The sequence below is a fragment of the Urocitellus parryii genome, chromosome 8, assembly GCF_045843805.1.
Source record: "Urocitellus parryii isolate mUroPar1 chromosome 8, mUroPar1.hap1, whole genome shotgun sequence".
NCBI lineage: Eukaryota > Metazoa > Chordata > Mammalia > Rodentia > Sciuridae > Urocitellus > Urocitellus parryii.
The window spans coordinates 42,088,550-42,112,541 of record NC_135538.1 but is presented as its reverse complement, the minus strand read 5'-3'; the positions used below and the strand labels follow the sequence as shown (position 1 = coordinate 42,112,541).

The 23,992-nt window shown below is 32.1% G+C and overlaps 1 protein-coding gene across 1 annotated transcript in view; it reads right to left on the bottom strand.

The window, feature by feature from the left end:
• The window catches only part of Tbc1d32 (TBC1 domain family member 32), a 195,664-nt gene that overhangs the window by 98,204 nt on the left and 73,468 nt on the right, over positions 1 to 23,992 (bottom strand). Inside the window, exons 20-23 of the mRNA XM_026394083.2 lie at positions 22,372 to 22,459; positions 19,538 to 19,656; positions 13,856 to 13,972; positions 4,484 to 4,572 (exon numbers count right to left, since the gene is read on the bottom strand). Coding sequence (XP_026249868.2) covers positions 4,484 to 4,572; positions 13,856 to 13,972; positions 19,538 to 19,656; positions 22,372 to 22,459 — 413 coding nt within the window. The remainder of the gene's footprint in view (positions 1 to 4,483; positions 4,573 to 13,855; positions 13,973 to 19,537; positions 19,657 to 22,371; positions 22,460 to 23,992) is intronic.

Genomic DNA, 23,992 nt, shown 5'->3' with positions numbered 1-23,992 from the left:
AATATGGTCTCAGACTCATAAAGGCAGTTTAGGAAAAAGGCAAAAGAACAACCTCTTAATATGGACTGAATATGTGTCCCAAAGATTCATGAGCTAGAAGTCTGATCTCCAATGGGGTGCTGTTGAGGTGATAGAATAGATAACAGGTGCATCTTGGAGAAAGGTGATTAGGTCAGTGGAGGTGCCACTCTCAAAAGAGATTCATGTAGTTCCCTGTGGGTCCATCTCAGTTCCCACAAAACCCTAGTTTGTTCCCTTAAGATCCTGGCTATTATAAAAAGAGTGAGTTTGGCCTCCAAATACCCTGGTTTCCTGTCCTTCCATGTGATTGCTCTCTTCTGCACATGACAGGTTCCCTTTCTATTTTTTTCACCATGCTGCCATGCAGCCAGTGGACTTTTACCAGGTTCCTGGCACCATAGTAGGAGTTTAGACTCTCCAGTCATCAGAATCATAAGCCAATTAAACCTCTTTCCTTTTTAAGTTACCCAGTCTCAGGTATTTTGTTGTATCAACAAAAAATAGACTAGGGATAAACAGGGACAAAGAAAGGAGGACAACAAGCATTAATGTCCTCATCTTTCATAGCAGAGATTCAATGAATACTATTTAAAGTTAAATATAATGCTCAAACCTCTTGAACAATGTTCAAGCCTCTTGAAATGTTTTACCTAATATTTTCTTCTTAATCTTCAAAGAATCTCTGGGAAAATAACAACTCCTGGAGTGAAAATTTTAAAAAAATGGTTTTTTTCAAATTCAGAAATTCTTTCAGTCTCATGAGGGTTTCTTTTTTCTTTTCTATAAAATTCAGTTAGAATTTAAAGTGCCAACTATATTATGATTCCATTTCTATAAAAGAATTTAGTTCTATCCTTCTATTTGTATATGTATAAAAAGATGTCTAGAATAATTTTCTTCAATGTTAATAATGACACTTTGGGAATTAGAATGAATTTCACTTAATTTATCATGCTTAAGTTCCTGTATTGGTTAATTTCTTTAAAATAAAGATAAATTACTGTTTGAAAAACAAAGAGAAAATTAAGATGACTTTCAGATTTAAGCAACTGAAGAGATGAATGGGCCAATTAGGGAGATAGAAATGAAAGATTAGTTTTGCTAGTTTTTGTGGAAAGAGGTTTGACAGATCCAAGAATTCAATTTTAGACATGTTAAGTCTGTGATGACCAAGAAATGAATGAATAGAGATGACAAGAGGTAGTTTTTTATGTGACTTGGTGGCTCAGAAGAGAAGTTTGGGTTGGGAATATAAATTGAGGCATCTGCCAACATAGGTAGACATATTTAAAGATAAAGGTGAAAAGAATTAGAAGCAAAGTACAGAGAAGAAATGTCCCTGGGCCCAGAACTAATTCCTGAGGATTTTAACATTCAGATGTTGCTTAGAGAATGAGAAGAGAAACTGCAGCCATAAGAGTATGCAGCATCGCAAAAACAAAGAGAAGATAATTTTTCATACAGAAAAATATGGTCTATTATACTAAATGCTACTGATAGTTTTCATAAAATGAGAATTTGAAAAGAAGAATGCATTAGAGTCATTAATATGGAAATTATAAGTGACCTTGATGTGAGCAGAATGAACAACTCTGTAAGAGTTATAAACTCAAAGCCAAATCAAAGTGGAGAAAACAGAGGTGAGCTAGTGAGGACAATTTGTATAGATAAGTGATAATCAGAGAAATAAGACAGTGGCTATAGGAAGAAATGAAGTCAAGGGCAGTTTCCTTGCATGTGTTTTCTTTCATTTTAAGATGAAATATGTGAAGGCTTCACACTGATAGGAATGATCCAGTATCAAAGGATAGAGTGAAAGAATTAAGGTAGGGGCAAAGGAGAGGGCTAAACAAAACAAAACAAAAAAAGAATTCTTCTTGAGTATTAGACATTTACAATGCCAAATTCAAAATTAAATAAAATGATGCTGCTGAAAAGTGAAAAACCACATTTCACTAATCCTCCTCTAAACAATGCAATAAACAAATTGAATCAAACTTATCCTCAATAGTTCTGAGGTAGAGGAAAATAAAAAAACGAACGAAATAAGTAATACTAAACCAAGAAATCAAACACATTAATGAGATGGTCTCCTAATTAAGCTATAATTAAAAACACACACAAATATGGTGAGAGTAAGATACAGATAAACATACAAAATACACAGAAACACAAGCTTTATATATAACATAATGCTAAGTTCTAAATTATCTCTATTAGAACTCAATGACCAATAACATACTGAAATTAGCAGAAAAACTAAATTACCTAACTTCAAATGTATTGCTCAAATACAACTTAGTTGAAGATTATGGGAATGAACTTCAAAATACAATAAAGACCAATTGATTATCAAAGAAAAACTTATTAAAAGGCAAATAATTAAAATACAAACTTTTCTTCACAAAGTGATGTTGTCATTTTCTGTCTGAACACTGATGTTTTAAACTAGCAATTAACTAGGCAGCATGTGGAAGATTACTGAGATACTAGAAAAAAATGAAGACAAAAATTATTTCACAGTAAAACAGAAAAATGGAACAAGAAAAGATACAGAAATATATGTAGCACTGCTTACTGGTACTATTGTTACCACTGTTTTCTACCGCTTTCTACATGCCAGGCACTGTTTTAAGCACTTTGAATTTATCATATGTAATTCTCCCAACAATTCTATTAGGAAAATAATGCAATTATCCTCCATTTTACAGATGAGTGATGGTGCCCCACCTCACACAACTAGTAAACATCAGGTAGTCAGACTCAAGTCTACATTGCTAACCATTCCATAACTTACAATTCTACCTATCAAAAATGGGATGGTAAATTTCCGAGGGTAAGACACAATAATTTCACTTAGATATTATGAGAAAGTATACACTATGAAATTAATAGTATTCCCAGAAGCTTTGAACTACCTCTTTATATAACAATAAAAACCTACTAAATCTTTTTTTTTTCTAAAAGGGACACTAGAGAAAAAACATAATACAAGGAATGTACAGAAATAAAACAAGAAATTCACTCAGTATATCAATAACACCAGGCAAATACCTATGTCGTATTACTACAAAACTCAGAAATATATTTTCTATGTAAAAGGAGATCACATTGAGTGGATTTCTTTCCCCTACTTAACCCTCATTGCTGCTTGCTATATAATGTATCTGATGCTATAAACTGAAAATTAAAATCTACTATGAAAAAACATTCTGAGATAAAGTGTATACCATCCAAAAAGCTGTAATAACTGCAGCTTTTCTACATCTTCTTTGAACCAGAAAGCCCCAAAATGAAGCTATTAATAATTGTTATAATTTAACTACATTATAGGAAGACATATTAGTTTGTTAAATATTTTCAAAGTATATAGAGAATGCCTATTTTGCAACATACAAATATTTAACATAAATATTTGAATATTTTAAATAAAGTATTACAAAATATTTTACATAAAATATTAACTTTATAATAATAATGTATTGATATTAATGAATAGTAAAAAATATTAAAGTACAGATCTATAAAATATACTACAGAGAATTCTAATTTTAGAAAAGTAATATCTTTGCTTCTTTTTTTTTTAACAATTCCTTTATTTTATTTACTTATTTTTATATGATGCTGAGGATTAAACCCAGGGCCTCGCATGTGCTAGACGAGCACTCTACCGCTGAGCCACAATCCCTGCCCTACTTTACTTCTTAAGTAGTGCATTATCATTGACTTCTCTCATGCCTGAAAAAATTACTTTACTAGAAGAAAGAGAAAAAAAATCATGAACCTATGAAAATGGAAAATTTCCTTAATTCAGCTGTTTTAAAGGTAGTAATTTATAGGTGTGAAGCCTGTCATATATCTATATACAACCAAAAGTTTGAGAATTTCATAAGTCTATAACCCTACCTACTCTGCTTTATTTTCCAATTGAACATGCTTCATAAAATGTTAAGGAATATGAACTCGACCAGAAATATTTAAATCTCAGGAAAAGTAAAGCTGAAGAATAATTATCAACACCAAGAATCAAAATGTGGGCTTCAAGATAAATCATCTACAACTGGGCCTCTTTCAAAGCTTTATTATGGCAAGAGTCTAATCAAATACCAACACAGGGAAGCCCCAGGTGACTACTGAGTAAACTAAATGAAACAGTCTCCAACATGCTTCTATTAAATCGAGTAAAAGTAGAAAACAAGGTAACAATATAGAACCCAAATTCAGAGAAAGACTATAGTATAAAAAATTGTTATAATTTATCTACATTATAGGAAGACATATTAGTTTATGTTAAATATTTTTAAGGTATATAGAAAGTGCCTATTTTTTGCAATATATAAATATTTAAGATAAATATTTCAATATTTAAAATAAAATATTTAACATAAGATATTAACTTTATAAATAATAATTATTTATATTCAACTAAAATAAACATTTGAAATAAAATTTAGCACCTTACCTGAGACCAAAGATATGTGATTGTTCATAGTTGAATAATGAACGAATCTTAGCTTCAGAATTCAAAATGATAAGTCTATCAATTATATCCTGGAAGACAGACAGAATGAGATTATGTTGACTGAAACTATTCAAAGAAAATTACATCAATAAATATTCATTTAGATTTGTGGTTCTCAAATGTGACTTTATACTGGAATTACCTGGGAAATTGTAACAAAGCAAAAACACAAATCATGGAAACTCGGTCCCAACTCCAGAGGTCTGAATTACCTGGCTTGGGTATATCTTGGGTACTAGAATTTGTGTTAGTTCCTAAAGTGAATCTGGTGCTCAATCAAAATGGAAAACCACCAATTTATATTGCATTTTGAAACCAGTGAACAATTTATATAGTTAAAATTGCCAAAAATGTGAACTACTTTGAAAAGCAAATACGAAATCTACAAATGTGAAGCATAAAAGGTGAATATAAATGTTCCTTATCTAATAACTGTTGGAACTTTTATTAATAATGATTCTCTGGCTCATGTTAATAAGTGGTTTCCAACACTGGTTGAACAATGGAATCACCTAGTGTTTTAGTAAGCTATTTCACTGCTGTGACTAAAGAACCCAACCAGCACAATTGTACAGGGAGTAAAAGTTTATTTGAGGGTTCACGGTTTCAGAGGTTCAATCCACAGACAGCAGGCTCCATTCTTAGGGGCTCAAGATGAGGCAGGATATCATGGCCAAAGACTGTGACAGAGTGAAGCAGCTCATATAATGATTAGAAGCAGAGAGAGGGGTCTCCACTTGCCAGATAAAAATACATACTCCAAAGCCACACCCACAATGAACCATTTCTCACAGTCACACCTCACCTGCCTCCAGTTAGCACCCAGCTAATACCATCAGGGATTAATCCAATGATTAGGTTAAAGCTATAACCCAATCATTTCTCCTCTAAACCTTCTTGCGCTAACACATGAGATTTCCGGAAGACACCACATCTAAACCATAACATCCAAAGAACTTAAAAAAAAAAAAAAAAAGTACATAAGATGCCAGGTTCTACCTAAGACCAACTGAGTTGTCTAGACACTATGCCTAGGCTCAAATTTTGACTTAATAGTCTCCAAAGTTCCCCAAGATATTCCAAAGTATACCTAGGTCTCAAAACTGTTAAGTCAAGTGCAGAGAGACTCTCATGACCTACTTGCCACTTGTTGTCCCAAACACTGACAATTTTAGCCTACTACTTTCTAAAAGCTTTTTCATATGCCCTGCTTTGGTATAGGCCTAAGAAATTTATTCAGATGTAGGCCTAAGAAATTTATTCACACAAAAATTTGTCTCTCTCTCGCTGCTCATTTTCCTAACCAAGAAATCTGCTACCCTTCATTGAGTTCAAATTGAGGATATTTCTGTGATCAATATAGCAAAATAAGGAAGGTTTTGCAAGGAAGTGAAGTAAAATTTATTCAGGCCTTTCTGAATGATGATACAAAAACCATATCATCAAATAAATAAGAAGCAAATGAATGAGCTTGTGAGGAGAAGAAAATAATGGGTAACTCAGTCACATTTAAAAAATAATAATTAAAACATAGTCAAAACTGGATTTTGGGTAAACTTCCCTAGTAAAAATGTATACCTAACATATAGGAAGGCACTTACTATTCTACAATACTTTGTAGAAATTTGTAATTAATACTAAAGCAACATAAGAGTTTAAATCAATAATTACTAATGAACTACATAAAAATGAGAATACTGTGAATTTTAAAAGATGGGATCCAAACAGTATGACAGACACTGACCTATACAACTGAGATTCATATTCCCAGCCGCATAGTCATATTCTTATTATTTGCCCTTCTCCTCAAATCTCTCCACTCTGACTGCCCTGATTTAGCCATAGAATCAGAGTCACAGAACTCTCATTAACTCAACCAGATACCTGGATATTATTATGTAAGATTTAATGGCAAAACTTGTTGCTATGTAGTTCTTCAAATAAGTAGATATTTTTACTGATTAAGAATTACTCTAATTTTTATGAAATGATCAATTATCATCACTATGTTTACCATAGTTAATCTTCACAGAACAATTGAGAACTGATTGTAAATCATGTGTGTCACTAACCTTTTCTACCTGAGGAAAGGCTGCCAGTTAATTCTATGAAAAGTAGTTCCCAAAAGGATTATCATAGATTTGTCTTCATTAGTGGGGTACTAGTATAGGTAGCTGAAATTTCCACAGCTATTTGAACACAAAACTAAGTTCAGACAATTTGATAGCTGGTAACTCCTTGTAACTCTAAAGTTCTGGTTATGAATCTAAGTACTAGATACTGTAGGAATAAAAATGATCCAAAGAGTCTGTATTACCAACAAGCTAATGGAAGAGTAGATTGCAGCAATCTATCAATGATAATGCATTTCCAGAGAACAAATGTTACAGTAAATAATTTCTGCTTCGAAGAGGATTACATTGATGTATCACCACTTAGGGAAGAAAACGAAACTCCTGGGAAGCCTGTCTTATGGAGAGCTTCAGTTTCTAAGTACCATAACGTGTGTCAGGAAAGGAAGCAGCTTCCTAAATCAAGAAGCAGCTTCCGAGCAATAGGCTAATGAAAGTAAGGCCTGGGACTTGCAAATAGTAATCGGAAACTATCGCTTTTTAAAAGTATCATCAAGCCTGAGAATATGCTCAGTAATATGGCAGGTCAGACTGAGACCAAGCCTAGAAAAACAAATAGAATTCTATATTAACAGATATATATCTATTTATATAGAATGCCTACTCAATTTACAATGGTCACAAAGGCCATATTTGTACTGACTTCCTTTACTTAGGAAACAGGCAAGTGAAAGGTGAGGAGTAGGTCAATAACAATGCCCCTATAATTCTTGCACCTGCTCTTCTGAGTGGAATATCATTGGTAAGCCTATGAATAAAATTAAACCAGTCAAAGTCCTTCCTTAGGATTGTTTTAAAGTGGGAAAGTAGAGGACAACGCCACACTCCTGTTTGAGTTATAGTGAGTTACATGGTGACACTACTCCCAAAAAGTTTTTCTGTGTCCTAACCCCCAGAACCTATGAATGTTAGCCAATTCAAAAAAGGGGGATCTTTGCAGAGATAATTAAGATTCTTAAAATAAGATCATTCTGGATTATCTTTGAAGACTTAAATCCAAGACAACTGTCTTTATAAAAAAAAAGCACAGGTGGCACACTTTAGACAGATTTATGGCCACATAACATGGAGGCAGAAAGTAGAGTTGAGCAGCAACAAGACATGAAATGTCTAGGAAAGTCATAGGTCAAAGAGACAAATAAGAATTCTTCCCTGGAGCCTTGGGACGGAGTATAGCTTTGCTGACACCTTGATGACTTCTGGCCTCCAGACCTCTTCCACCATGATGTTCTTTCTGCCTTTGCCTTGAGCCTTGAGGAATGAACTCAGCCTTCTATAGAGTTAGACTACTAAAACTATGATCCCCTAAATAAACTTTTTATCCTCTAATTGTTCTTGTCAGGTCTTATGGTCACAGTGACAATAAAGCTGACTAAAGCCCTATCTAACACACCACCATGTCCTTATGCCACTATCAAAGACCTGAAAACTGTGATAGTAACTAAAAATCAATATAAAATTATACATGTTTTAGGGGAAGAATACTTGGTGTCATTTACCTTTAACTTACTAAAGTACAATGTGAAAGCTGTTCACAGGGGCTAGAATTTCACAGGATAGTAGATCTAAATACGTGAAAAGATAAGGCATACTGTTCTTAAGATCTAAAAAATTTCTTAAAAATTGGGAAGAAAAAGAGCAACACAAACAGAAAAACAGGCCAAAAAAAAAGAAAAATTTATAGAAAGAAAATGTCAATGGCCATAAACACAGGAAAAGAGCCAGGTGTGGGGGTTCATGCCTGTAATCCCAGCAACTCAGGAGGCTAAGGAAGAAGGATTACAAGTTCATGGCCAGCAATTTAGCAAGATTCGCAGCAATTTAGTGAGACCCTCTCTCAAAATAAAAAATAAAAAGACTGAGAACAAACCTCAGTGGTAAAGCACCCTTGGTTCAATCCCTAGTACAAAAATAAATAAATAAATGCAAATAAACATAAGAAAAAATATTCTGTTAATAACAAGAAAAATATAATTGTTATATTACCTGTCAAATAAATACCTTCTGACCAACCACTGAGCCACATTTCCAGTCCATTTTTTTTTGTTTTATTTTGTTTTTGTTTTTTGTTTTTAATTTTGAGACTGTGTCTCACTAAATTGCTTAAGGCCTTGTTAAATTGCTTAGGGCCTTGCTGAGGCCAACTTTGAACTTGGCATCCTCCTGCCTCAGAGTCCTGAGAGGCTGGGATTACAAGTGTGTACCACTGCAGCCAACAACCACATAATCTTCTTAAACAGCCTACAAAGACAAGGTACTATACTGTACTGATTGGACAAAATGATTATTCCCAGTGATTGGAAATCCAGCAATGTATGGTATATAATACATATGAATTTACTTTTTAATCTAGTAATCATGCTTCTGGAAACACTGCCCCAAGATACTATGGTAGGCAGAATTCTAAGACAGATTCCAAGATTCTAAGGTTTTAAACACAAATAAACTAATGTAAAGGGAATTTTGTTGATGTAACTAATGTCCTTAATTAAGTGACTTTGATATGGGAGATTACCTAGAAGGCCCAACTCTAATCAAATGAACAATTTAAATGCAAAGTTTTCCCAACCTGATCACAAAATAGGAATTCTGAGAGATTCCAAGAATGAGAGAGATGTGATATGAGGCGAGTTTTCCTATTCTGAAATGGAAAGGGCCAAAGAACAAAGGCCTGAGATATGCCTCTAGAAAGTAAAAGAAACCACTGGCAGACAGAGAGTTAATACCAGACACTTAAACCCTCCTGCATCCACTGACTGAATTCTGCCACAATAATAATAGTTAGGAAGTAAATGTTTGCTCAGAGCCTCTATAGGAGCACTTGGCCTTGCCAACAACTTGATTTTAGCCTTGTAATACTCTAAGCAGAAAACTCAGGCAGTTTGTACTGGATTTCTGACTTACAAAACTAGGTGCTAATAAATGGGTGTTTGTTTTTAATTGTAAGGTTTGTTAGGAATTTGTTGTACAGGAATAGAAAAGATAAAGACACACTTATAAATATAAGCCAGACTAATAATTTTGACATCATTCCTATTAGCAAAACAATGGGAAAAAAACAAGTTTCCACCAATAGGATACTGGATAAATAAAATATAGCACATCTACACAATAAAGTATTATGTGACTTTTACAGAGGAAAATGGATAAAGAAGAGTTCTAGTTTCTGCTAAGAAATAATCCAAGATATGTAATTATGAGAAAAATGTAAAGGGCAGGTCAGTGTTTACAGTATGTATTCTTCTGCTTAAAAAAACTTAAAGGGAAATAAAACATATTTTTTAAAAGGACATTAGAAAAAAATAGACCAAAAAAACAAATTTGTTACCTATAAAGCAGTGTAAGAATAGCCATGCTCTTTATTTCTGCTGTCCAATATGGTGGCCACTAGCCTATCATATCAAGCAGAGAGGAGGTATTTGAAAATTTGAAATGTGGGTAGCACTTAAAAATAATGATTTTTTATTTTATATAATTTTTATTATTTGATTTGAATAGAAACTGGGCTAGTAGGTATGGTATTAAAGATCAATGTCTACAAGGGGAAGAGGAGGGAGGATTAATACAGAAGCATATTATATACATGTACCTACTTATATATCGAAATTGCATAATGGTTTTTCATAATTTGGTATCTTATTTTAACTACGGCAAGAAAAAAAGAAGTGAAAACTTCTTTAATTCTAAAACATTCTGAAACAAACCTATTAATTTAGTGGTAAATCAGGCAAAGCAGAAATTTAGAGGCTAACGTGGTAGAGGTTTATTTACATCAAATGATTTTTAAATCATGGAATTTTATTTATAAAACCCCAAAGCATACGCTAAGGACAAAGAAATGAAATATGCATTTGTTGACTGTATTTTGTTTTGAAACTATTGCATGTACATTTTACCATACAGCAAATAAATATTTTTGTCCATGTAATAAAAAGCTTAAGAATTAAGACTGTTCATGAAAAAACAAAGGCAAGTAAATAAAAAATACCAATACGAATTACTAATTTTTATCTCAATAATCAAAACAAAACAATCTGCTATTTCCCTTCTCTATCTACTGAAATGCACAGAAATAAGGTCAACTCTTAACTATGATGCCTAGGGAAGTTTTTAAGTAACAATTTCTGCCAAAAGGAAAAAAAGTCTTTGAAGATGGATCATTCTATACCTGAGCCACAAAATGTACAAAAAGAGTCTAGAACATCGTACATAAGAAAGCAATATATTGAACAGTTGGATATGTGCAAATATTCAAAATACTCAACAGCAAAGAAGGAATATCTAAATCAAAAGCAAAAAAAGACTGCACTGGATCAAACATATACATAGATAAATCAGAAGTTCATAATAATAACACTAAAACCTCCTTTTTAGAGATAACTATAGCACCAATCATTACTCTGAAAATTAACAAACCATCAAAAAGTTATTCTGTCTTTCCAGAAATAACTGCATTTCAGGGTTACCTTTACTAAACCTTTTGTTAAAGAATTTTATTTAAATTAAAAAAAAAGAATTAGAATCACCACTTCACACCTGCTAATGAAGCAATGAATCAGTGAAACACAAAAAGAACAAACCAGTTTCTCCAATAAATCAATAGTGTGGAAACAAAAGGGAGGGAAAGCTGTTTAGAATAAGAGGAATTTAGAAGACATGAAGACTGAGTATACATATGGTCCTTGTTTAGATCATGACTTAACCAACTGTAAAAAAAAAAATAACTTTAAGACAATGACAGAAGCTTCTATATGGATTACGTATTAGATACTATCAAGAGATTATAGCCAGTATTTTGAGATGATAATGCCATTAGGATTTATGGTGGTAATTCAAATCAAAGTAAAAACAAAAAGGTCCTTATCAGTGACACATACTAAATTATTTACTGGCAAACTGACATTATGCGTGGAATACCTAATTCAGGAGACAAAACCAGAAGTAAAAAGGAAGAAACTGGAAAAGAGGTAGAATTTTCATAAAAACTAAAATTTAGTGATAAGTATATAAGAGTTCATTATACTGTTTTTTTTAATGCAAGCTTGAAAATGCCCACAATAGAAAGGAAATAGCCTCCATGTGTGCACAAATGCATACACATACACACACTCACACACATAAAACCAGACTGCATCCGGTTTTCACACTACTTCTGCTTAGTATGAGGATAACTTATAAGCTGAGACTGAAAGAAAAGGCAGTTAGGGTCTCACTTAAGTACTCTAGAAAAGAAATAGGGGTCTGCACTAAGGTGGTCTTAATAGGAATGGGGGAAAAAAGGTATTGGAAAGATGAAGTTTATGAAGATGGTGATTTATTACATTTATAGAGGAAAGTCAGCAACAACTTCCAGGTTTCTCGCTTGTTTAATTGTATACATGATGGTGTCATATACTAATATAAGAAAACAGAAAATGGAATTGATTTAGGAAAGAAAAACACTACATTCTGTTGTAGAAATCATTAAGCCCAAGAGTCAAATGAATTTTCCAGATGCCCATTATCTAAGGGAATCAAAGTACAGATCTAGGAGGAAAGTTATAGATAAAAGTCATAGAGTTGTCAATATTCAAGTGAAGCCATGAAACTCAATGAAATCATTCTAGAGGCTATGTGACAAACAGAAGAAAAGAAGTACAGGAAAGACCAGAGAAAGTGGGAGAAGTATATCCCATATCCAGGGGAGAGGAGAATGACAATAAGGAGTGAATCAAATGTATTAAATGATGCAAAGTAGTAAATTGAGTTAAAGGAATGGGGAGTTTCCCTGGGATTAGGGAATTAAATATTTATTGATTTTTGGCAGAAATATTTCAGTTAGGCAGTCAGACAAGATACCAGATTACAGTGGCTTCTTCAATCCATAAAAGAAAAAAATACCAACTTCAAGTACAAGTGATTTTTCAGGAAAGAAAGCAAACCACAGGGTGGTAACTATAAGAAGACAAAGATCAAGGGAGTTGTTACTTTTAGTTGGAAAATCTATATGCATTTAAAAGATGATGGAAAGCAATGATTTTTCTACAGTGTTGAAATATAGTGCTTTTGGGAGCAGTGAAGTAATAAAACTATTTTCAGTTAAATTTCTTAAGGTTAAATAGAAGACAAATTCTTCAATAAGTGAAAAGATAAATTTGAATATACACTAAATAAGAAAATAAACATTCACACCCTTGCTCTACATTAAATAAGAAAACTCATGGATACCTGTTTCCTTAATCCATTTCTTTAAAGCCAATAATATTGAGAATAATTATTTTAATAACTGTTTACAGGATGTCTACCTCTGCTAGATTCTATTGACAATATATCCCTCTTTCCTTCAATTACTCCAGTGTTGTGATAGAGACCAGTGTATAAATGACTAACTATATAAACTACTTAAGAGGCATCAAGAGATAAAATTTAAGCATAAGAGGAAACTGGAAAACTTCAAGAAAATAACAGAAGCTAGATAAAACTTTAATAATACAAGGGTCTATGTTTCATTTCACGTAAGTTATCAAAAAATTTTCCTAAAAAAAGTTTTTTAAAGTTCAAATATTTAGGATTAGTAAAGGTTAAGAGTATTCAAAAGAACAAAACTGTGTTTAAAATATGGGACAAAATGATTAGAAAAAAAGTATTAATTAATAATGGAATTTCAGTGTCAAATAATAATTTATTCATGTTTATATGCATATATTTACATTTATGTGTTTAATTCATAAATGTACCCCAAAGATAAATATACTTTAAAGGTTAAATTAACTTTCTGAGTATAAAACAAGTCTCAAATTAAATAAATATGTATATACTGCCATCATGGGGCAATAATATATAGTTCATTAAAACATATGTAGAAAATGTATTGGACTCCTTGGATATAATTTATTCCCAATTATCCTAGCCAATGAAGGAGCAGTACTGTATGACTAATAACATAATGAATCATCTAAAACTCATTTCTACATAGATTTCTGCTTAGATTAAATCACTTTCCTGGTAGAGGAGAAACAGCCCTGTATTCTGATGCATGCAGGGGCAGTAAAGTGGCCTGGATTAGATCTCTACTCATGATAATTAAAGAATGCATAATCCTTGGTTATAAATAATCAAATTAGCCTTTAAATGCCATAAACAGTGGTTTATTTTTTTTCTTCTTTTTTTCCCAAATCACAATTAAAAGAAAATGACTTACAATTACACATGTTGGGACTTCACGAAGAGAATATTCCACTTTGTTGGGAAGCTCTTGATTGCCTATGAGCTCATATACAGCAGGATAGGATAACAAGTTTACCAGTGCTAGGAAAGACTTACAGAGAGGGGAGAAAAGAGTCATTTGAATGGTTCTTTTGTTTTTTCCAACAATATCCAAGGAAAGAGTCAAATGTTATATTTGTTTCATTATGAAGGCTAATTTTTAAAAAAAATTAATTAATCTACATCAACATAGCACACTTATATATAAGCACAAAACATTTAATAATCTAGCATTGAAGATGCATAATACTACAACTATTACAGAACATACAGAAGAGTTAGAAAACATTTTAAAATGTTATACATCTCTTAAAAATTTGGTTTCTAACAAAAAAATGAAATTACCCATGTCTGTCATTCTTCATATTACTATATCTGATAGTCAAGAAAATAAGAATTAGAAACTCTAGGCAAGACAATACACCCTGTATTTTCTTGCCCTCATTCATAAGATCATCTTTTAATACATCCACTAGAAATCCAACTAGTCTATACATTGTAGTTAATTTTAAAATGTCATGGCTTTTCCTATCAAAACAACCTCATTTTTCTAGTACAATCTTACTGTGATAAACCTTCCATGAAACTTTTTTTAATGTTTATTTTTTAGTTATAGTTGGACACAATACCTTTATTTCACTTATTTATTTTTATGTGGTACTGAGGCTTGAACCCAGGATCTCGCATGTACGAGGCGAGCGCTCTACCGCTGAGTCACAACCCCAGCCGCTCCATGAAACTTTTAAGCTCCTCACTTTGTTTAATCCACTTAAAAGCAAATAAGAGTATTTTTTCAGGCAAATTTCATTCTTTGGCTTCCCAACTCAAAAGCATTCAGTCAGTGATTGTCCATCCCCAACACCAAGGCTAAACTCTTCAGTTTGACATTCAAGGCACTTTACCCAGTAATTGACATCTTTCTTCTCTTCCATCTCAAAATCCTCATTCCATTACTCCCCAGCTTGAAGTCACCACTTCAAATATGCCTTCAGCCTCCTCTTAACTAAATGCCACCTCAAAATACTTTTCTTACTCATACTAACAAGTTCCTCCTACCACTTCACTTAGTTTTCAAGGTTCTCACTATATCTTGTCCTAAGACTTTCCAATTAACTCCATCTACTTCTAGAAGTTTCTTTACTTTGTCAATACTTACACCTTTGGCTTGTATAATATTAATCGTATTTATTTGTAGTTATTAAGTGTTCTACTTAATAGTTAACATTTTTAAACAATTTCCACTAAACTTAGAAAATTAAAAAGAACACAACTCAATGTCTCACCTAATACCTGGAAAAACTTAAGTTACCAAATAAATGGCTGGAACAAAGACACATACTCAGAAGAGTGATGGCAGAACTACTCCGTAATTTCTTATTTTCAGGTTAAAATTACTCATTGCAAAACATAATATAATCTTTTATTTAACAGTATAACCATTCCACAGTCTTGTTTTCAAACCTGGAAAGGAGAGTTTATTTTATATCTCTTCCCTTATACTAAATGCAGTGTTACTTAACAAATAATGGTGCTTATATGGTGAATGTATTCAGTTCTAAAGGGATTAAAACAAGTACTATTTCTGAATAAAATATGAATTCACACTAAATTTTTTTAAGTATCCATATTTTTCCAAATAATGTAATATTCCTGAAGATGGAACGTCTAACCAACATGGAAAAAACATAATCTATGACTTAAAGTATATGGATAGCTATAAAATTGTCAACATAAAAACTTAGTTGTCATTTAAAGTTAGTTTACTAATCTAAAAGTATGCACTAAAGAAAAACGCTGATAATCAAGGAAAGAATGTTTAGGGAGTACGTGTATTAAACACATAGAGAATCAATTTGAAGGGAATCTAAAGGGTTCATGGCCTTAGGAAACCACTACATAAATTAATCACCTGGTATTGACTAGAAAGATGATTAATGAAACAGATTTCAAAACAGCTTGACTTTAATTCAACTCAATATTATCATGAAAATATAAACTAAAAGAACAAGTTAAAATGCTTTATAATTTGGATATGCAAACATTTCATATTGTTCTTAATATGAATCCAGCAATATTTAGATACTATTATAAATAAATATTTTTAAGTTTAAAAATGGCTTTTATAACTATAACAATAACATATCACAAAAAAACTTTTAATAAATGTCCATTGTGATAGAACAAACCATACGGTTTTTATATGACACATGTATCATAATACATTAAGGGTTTCTGTATTATTTATATATGAACAACTCCATCTGTATTTAGAGAACCCTCTTCTCTTAAGAAATGAAACAATTTGGACCACATATATAATTATGTTAACTTCTGATATTCTAGTCTAAACAAATTGACAAAAATAATTCAATAAATATATTTAAACTAAAATAACCTTAACAGAATTTTAAAGAGATTCGAGAAGACTTCAGCAGCTTATCTCTAGAAGAAACAAATCCATTTCTTACATGCTAAGCATTTTTAAAAACAAAAGCATACTGCAAAACTGGTATATATTAAGCAGTTGTACAACTAAAAATTTTACAATTTACATTAGTTTCCCACAAAAATACATTAAAAAGTACTGCTAGTGTCAGACATTAATTAGCTTAAAATTTGTATTAGCTTAAAACAGAAATCTACTCATGACTGTTTTGAAGAAACGAATATGTACTGTACAATAATAAGGAAACAAATGGGAGGTCAAATATTTAATACAGTTTAAGACTAAAACATAAAAGTAATCATGTAAAGCCACAAATTTTCCTTGCATTAAAAATATTTCAGGGTGATTTGATCATCTATTCACTTATTTATTCATTCAGAATACTTTTACTCCAGAAGATTATCACTAGTTATGCAAGATGCTAATAATAAAAAATATGAGTAAACGAATACTCCTTGCCCTCAAGGACTCACAGAGTAGTGTAGGACAAATACACTATTAGATCATTTCAATCAGTGCCTTAAATAGCCCTATGGTACTATACAACAGAGAGGGGTGGTGGGTTATCAGGAGGATGACACTGCATAGCAAAGTAAAGAGAGGTGAGAAAGATGGCTACACAGGCAGCAGGCTGGCTCCAGAGATGTGGCTATTTAATTATCTTTATCCTCTATGAAAAGAGGAACTAACAACTGTTTTCAGAAAATAAGTGAAAAGTATGTTTTACTTTTTGGATAGAAAGTTCTAAAGGAAATGATTTTGATAGTACTCAGAAAGTGGCTCAAAGAGGTAATTTCAAGGCTAGAGGGTGTAACTCCATGGTAGAGCATATGTTTAACATGCATGAGGCCCTTAGGCCAGTACAAAAATAAAATAATAATAATCTCAGAAGACAAGAAGTGAGAGTGTAACAAGAGTACAATTCATGCTTTCCCGCATGAACCTACTGCACGACCACTGGTGGCTCAGTTCAGTTATATGTATCATTAAAGAAATTTGCCATCCTTAATTGTTAAACTAATGGCATAAATGCTACTTTTCACTTATTGGTCTTTTACATCTGTGGGATCTTCATTCACACCACTTTCATTATTAATACTCAAAATTTTGGATCTTTCCCTAATTAGTGAGGATTTATTTCAAAGAACTGACTTTTGGCTTTGTTACATTCTCTAGTTTGTCTTTGTTCTGTTTCATTGATTTCTGCTCTAATCTTTATTACTGCTTTCTGCTTTTGCTTTGGGGATACTTGTTCTTTTTCTAGCTTCCTTGAGTAGAGACTTCAATCATTAATTTTAGATCTTTCTTATTTTCTAATATAAATATTAAAGCTAAAAATATCACTCTTAACACCTACATCCAAAAATTTTGATACACTAAATTTCCATCCAGTTTAAAATACTTCCCAGTGTCCTTAGTAACTTTCTCTATGACGGCCTGTTATTCAGAAGTATGATGTTTAATTTCCAATTTTTCTAGTTTCTAGTTTTCGACTTTTTATAATTCTATTATTGTCATAGAATGTACTTTTTATTATTCCAATCATCTTAATTTAGACTTCCATTTAGCTCATGAACAACTGAATCTTTCTTTTCCCCCCTCTAATCTCAGATTTTATCATTTCTATTAGCTTAAGTTCACTCTTTCTTCTGCCATATTTAAATCTTCTGTTAAATGCACCTGAAAATTTTTGTTTCACACAAGTTTTTTAGTTTAATAATTTCTATCTGGCTCTTTTATATAGTTGTTGTTTATCAGTGATTTCTACTTCATTCATTCATTGTATGCATATTTTCCTTCAGATTCCATTTCTAATAAATGCTAAAAATCTTTGTAAAATAATTCCAACCTCTTCATTTCACCATTATGTCTTAGTTGCTTTTTATTTTAAGTATAAATCATATTTTCCTTTTCCTTCAAACATCTAATAATTTGGGGTTGTATCTCAGGCATCATGTGAATATATTAAATTCATTACACAGATTCTGGATTGGTTAAATTCCCTAAAGAAAATGTAGGTTTTTTAAATTTGTTGTTTTGTTTTGTTTTAACTTAGCAGTTAATGTTGGCTGGACTCAACCTCTAAACCCTTACATCTTTGGTAGGCATGATCTGCAATCTACAAAATTAGAAATTCACGCTTACTTTAAAGAATAGGGGTTAGCCTGTGTTTAATTCATTGTTTAAGGGTTAGGCTACATATCTCAGAAAGAAAATATATGTACAGAGTTTGAAGTGGCATCTACATGGCATAATCTTTCCCAGGGAACTACCTCCATTTTCCAGCTGCTTTGTAGGGCTAAAATGTGTATTCTGGTTCTTTAGGGGTTTTAGTCTATATTTCTATCTATGGAGTATCAACTGGTATTTGTCCTCAAGCAAAAATCTGATAAATCCAGAGAGTCAAGTAGTACCATCCATACACTGACTCTCTTTCATTTTCTGCCTATTTATTCATCACTGCAATACTTTTAACCATTCTATTTTAAATTATTTTTCCAGAATTTATAGTTTTTACAGAAGTAAAATAGTCTACCAGTCTAGAAAGAGGGATTTCTGAAATGTTGGGTTTTTCTTTTTTTATGTATCTAATTTTGTGACAACCTTTGGAAAAAATAATCCACATTCCCATAAAGTCAATTTAGGAATCATCTTCATCTAAATAAAATGAATAGGTTAATGTAAAAAAGTCATTTAATTATACAGAACACTACATGGGTGTTAAAGTATTTTTTCTGCCACATTATTCTAAATGATAGCATCTTCTCTCTGCCCACCAAATAATAATGACAAATAGTCATGAAAATTTTTTATTATATTCAAGCCTATAGCCAAAAAGCTTCTTGGATTTTTGTTTTCATTACTTGGATTTTGTTTGTTTGGGGATCTGTTTCTTCATAACATGACTGGTGCATTATTACTCTTTATAAGGGAAAGAACTCTAATAAAAATAATATGAAAAAAGCAAATTTGAAAATGTTATTACCAAGAAATATTGGTATTTCTATTGTTCACTAAATTTATTTTGAAAAAAAAACTAGATATGAAAAAGAGGGGAAGACATATTAGGGAAGTATTCTGATTACAACTAAACATAGATAAAGCCTGAATGAAGTCATTTCTGTAAGATACATTTCAAATATGTATATTATTTGTTAAATAACTTCTTACCTTTTGACAGCTTCGGTCAATAGGATCCACTGGCGTAGATCTGGGATGGGTTACCCTAACATCATCACTTCCACATTCCAGAGTGGACCATAATTCAGTTATAAGTGCACTAATAAACCCTAGGAAGAATTATTAATTCATGTCATATTTATAATATAATATTTCCTATGGAAGAAAGATGATCATCTCTGTGAAAGACTGGTCTACTCTCACAGAAGATATATACTTGCTTATTCTATAAGAAATAATCTCCACTCTTGATAAAAATGATATCTGCTATTGTCAGTATATTTTTATGACGCCAACACCATAAAAATCTTCAATGAAAAAATTCTGAAAAACTTTTTCTAAATGACTTCTGAATCTGAGTTAAAGCTTTCATCCTTGGCCAATAACAGCTCTGTTTTTCTTTTTAAAAATTATAAGATTTATACTTTCCTCTGCAAATGAGCTAAGAGCACAAGACAGCCTGAAAGGCTGTGTGCTTTGGTATGAAGGGAGAGAAAAGAATGTATAAGGAAACAGGGTAGGCATCAAAAGAACATAAGTATGTTTTTTGGCAATTCCAATTCCATAATTAGAAAAAGTTTGCATTTCATATAACTTTTGCTTCAATACAGACATGGCACCAGAAAAGAGAAAGAGAGAAAGAAAAAGAGAGAAAGGGGAGGGATCCTTTCATTGTGACAAAATATAAACCCCAAAAGCACTCCCCCAATGACCTACAAACTCCAACCACACCCCACTGCTTTCAGCTACCACTCAGTTAATGCCTATCAAGGGATTAATGCACTGATTAAGTTAAGTCCTTCATAACACATAATTTCATCTCTAAACCTTCTTGCATGTCTCACACATAAACTTTTGAGGGACACCAAACCATACTGCTATGGTTAGACATGTGGCATCCTCCACATATCTAAACCATGCGGCTACGATTTAGATATGTGGTATCTCCAAAAAGTTAAATGATAGGAGGTGTGGTGTGGCTGGAGCAGGTAGATCATCAAGGGCATGCCTTTGGATTTTATATTTTGTCATAATGAAGGAAACTCCCTCTCCCTTTCCCCCTTTTCTCATCCCTTCCTGGTGCCATGCACCCAGTTGCTTTTCTCTGCAACTTTTTTCCACCATGATGTCCTGCCTTACTGCAGGCCCTGAGGAATAGAATCAGTCATCTATGGACTGACAGCTCTGAAACCATGAACCCCAAAATAAACATTTCTTCCTCTAATTGTTCTTGTTGGGTCTTTTGGTCACAGCAAAAGTTAAACAGTCTTTAAATACTTCTCATGTCTAATACTATATAACTAAATGAAAATGAGTGCTGAACTTGATTATTGAATTCCTCCATGAAAAATCAAATCATACAGAAAAAGTAAAAATATCTAATTATAATCTCAGTAAGCTCATAATATTTGAATAGTAAGAGTCCTCTCATATAACAGAAAAATGCAGGCTCTTAAAACAAAAATACAAGGGTTAAAATTTTAAATCTGCCAGTTTATTAGCTGTACATGTGTGGAAAGATCCCTTGGGATCTTGGGAGCCCAGTTTCCCCATTTGAAAACTGACATAATAATAGTAAATTTTAGGGTTCCCATGAAGTATAAGTGGGATGATAAATGTAAAGTTCCTAGTATTGTAACCAAAACATCATAGGAGCTCAGGCAGCAAAAATCATCCTGCTTTTGTCCTGAAAAAAACTGCATTTAACCCTCTCATGAAAAGCTTGATAATTTGGGCTGGGGGTGGAGCTCAGTGGCAGAATGCTTGCCTACTATGTGTGGGGTACTGGGTTCAATCCTCACAATCCTCAGCACCACACAAAAATAAATAAAATAAAGACATTCTGTCCATCTATAACCACAAATAAATAAATAATTTTTTAAAGCTTGATAATTTGATGATACAAGGTTCAGAGGCTTAATGGCTTGACCAAGAATAAGATCAGAAATTGAATCTAGACTTCAAATGCTTCAATTAATTTGCTTTTATGTACCATATACCACATGAATTTTATTCTAAGAAGAAAACACATGTAGTTCAGTTTAGGATACTTATTGTCCAAAAACATGTTTCATTATGCAAGTAGCACAAATTACTTCAGCCAAAAAAATAAATTAAAATGTACTATAAGAAATACATATTCATTTAAGGAGAGATTCAATAGTGATCACTGATGTCATGATTCATCAACTCTAAGCTTTAAAAATACAATCAGTATCTCTATTAGGAATTATACCTTATTCAGTACTCAGTAAACCTTAACATATGACACATTAAGTTCCCAGTGTTTTAACTTCTAACAATTCCAACTGATATTGAATAATACTGATTGTAAACTCCAAAGTTAGTGTGTAGGCTGAGTGATTAGAAATGCTTTCAAAGGGTCAAGAAAAGGCATAAGGAAATGGTATGTATATATGATAGTCATTATAAATAAATGTGAATTTGGACATACATATAAGCCACTGAAAATAAGCCTTAGAGAATCCTGTCAGATGGGACTGTATCCAAAAGAGGATGATATCCTGGCTCATAAAATGATGACAGATTCTTAAAGCATCAAGTATATTTCAGTTTAGTTCATTACATATCATTGCTTTAAGAAAAAAGTACAAGAATGTATACATTTCATACAAAAAAAAATTCTCAGTGGAATTTCATGAAAAAGGAAATACAATAAGGAAATCCTGTAAGTTCAATATAAAACTTAACTTGGATAAAAGAACTTATGAGTAAATATCCTGATATTTGATCATACCAGTTAAATTTTCAGTTTTCTTGCTCATTCTAAATAACTATACTTTTAATTAAAACAAAACACTTACCTGAATTTTGTAGTGCTACTGCACCTGCTGCTGTTGATGCCACTTGTGTAACCAAAACTCCATAGCCAAACTTTTTCTGCCTTCTTATCTAACAAGTAAATAAGACAGCAATAAGATGCAAAAAAAAAAAAATCATGCTAATGTTTCATTCATACATGTTATATACAGAGTTACTGTTTTTATTAATAGGAATATCAAATATTCCTTCAAGACGATAACAGCAGGAAAAAAATCAAAACACTACACAAAAAGGAGTCTTTACAATTTTGACAATCTTATTTCAGATCTGCATTCTGCTCCTAACTCTATAACCTTCAACAAGTCACTTACCTTTCTTGACCTAAGTCTCCTTAAACATAAAATAAGAAACAAACCAGATGAAAAGTGAGAGTGCCTCCAACTCTAAATTTTATTGCCCTATTACTACTTTTTCAGTTGGTTCCTCAATAAATGTCCTTATTAATAAACCTCTATTGACTTCCAGTTTTATTATGCTTTCAAGCCATCTAACAACTTTGATTTCTTCTTAAAATGACAATTATTTTTAGAGGCACTATTCCTAAAGAAGGGAATAATCAAAGAGAGTCCCAGTTGTTAATATACCAGTTAATAATAGAGCACTGTAAAAATTCTCAAATAATTTGTTTTACAAATATTATATATGTATTCAGGGTACAGTGCCAAAGTATATATAAATCGCTTAGCATAAATCAGAATAAAAAATAGAGAAATATATTACAATATGAACTCTGCCTCAGACTGGTTATAGTCACGTGTTTATAAAATGTCTGACTTCTGAACAGCTACCATTCAGAGTTTATATATTCTAAACATTTCATTGAACATATTTGTTTTTAATCTCAGACTTTTAAAATACAAACTGTACTTTCAGTTTTAAGGGCAAAAAAGTACAAATTAGGAACTAAAAACAAAACATGGGGAAAGTAAGGCTTATTTCTCAAATTTTCTGTTGCCATGTCTTTATAAGTTTGTCTTTCTTTTCTATCTTTATTAGTCACATTTCCCATTTTCCTTAATTCATAGTCCAATGTTCAATAAAAGAGGAATCATGCACTGGATGAAGACAGCATTGAAGCACAGATATAACTATATTCTCTATACTAGAAGTTCATTTCAATAAAACAAAATAAAATCATGTATCTACACATATAAACCTAATATCATGAGACCATGAACCAATATAGATACATTTTATCCACCAAATGTAATCAGGGAAATTCATTCAGAAATGACTTGTTTTTCATATGTACAGACAACAAAAGATTGAAATATTTGTTTTCTTATAGATTTAAACAAAAGCAGAAAATTAGAATTAAAGACAGTAAGAAGGGGGAAAAAAAAGGCATTAAGCAATCTAATAATGTCAAACACCACAGCTGCAACAAGACAGAGAAGGAAAACACTTTTACACTGGTAACAACAAAAATTACACTTGATCTTAGCCAGAAGGCCAAGAAATAACAGAGAAAAACACTTAAAAGCAATAAAGCACCAATTTAAAAAAAGCAATAATAGAAGGAAGATCAGTAGAATACAGAAAGGGGAAGAAGTGGAGGAAAAGAGGAAATACAGAGCACTGAAAGAGAACAAAATATATTCC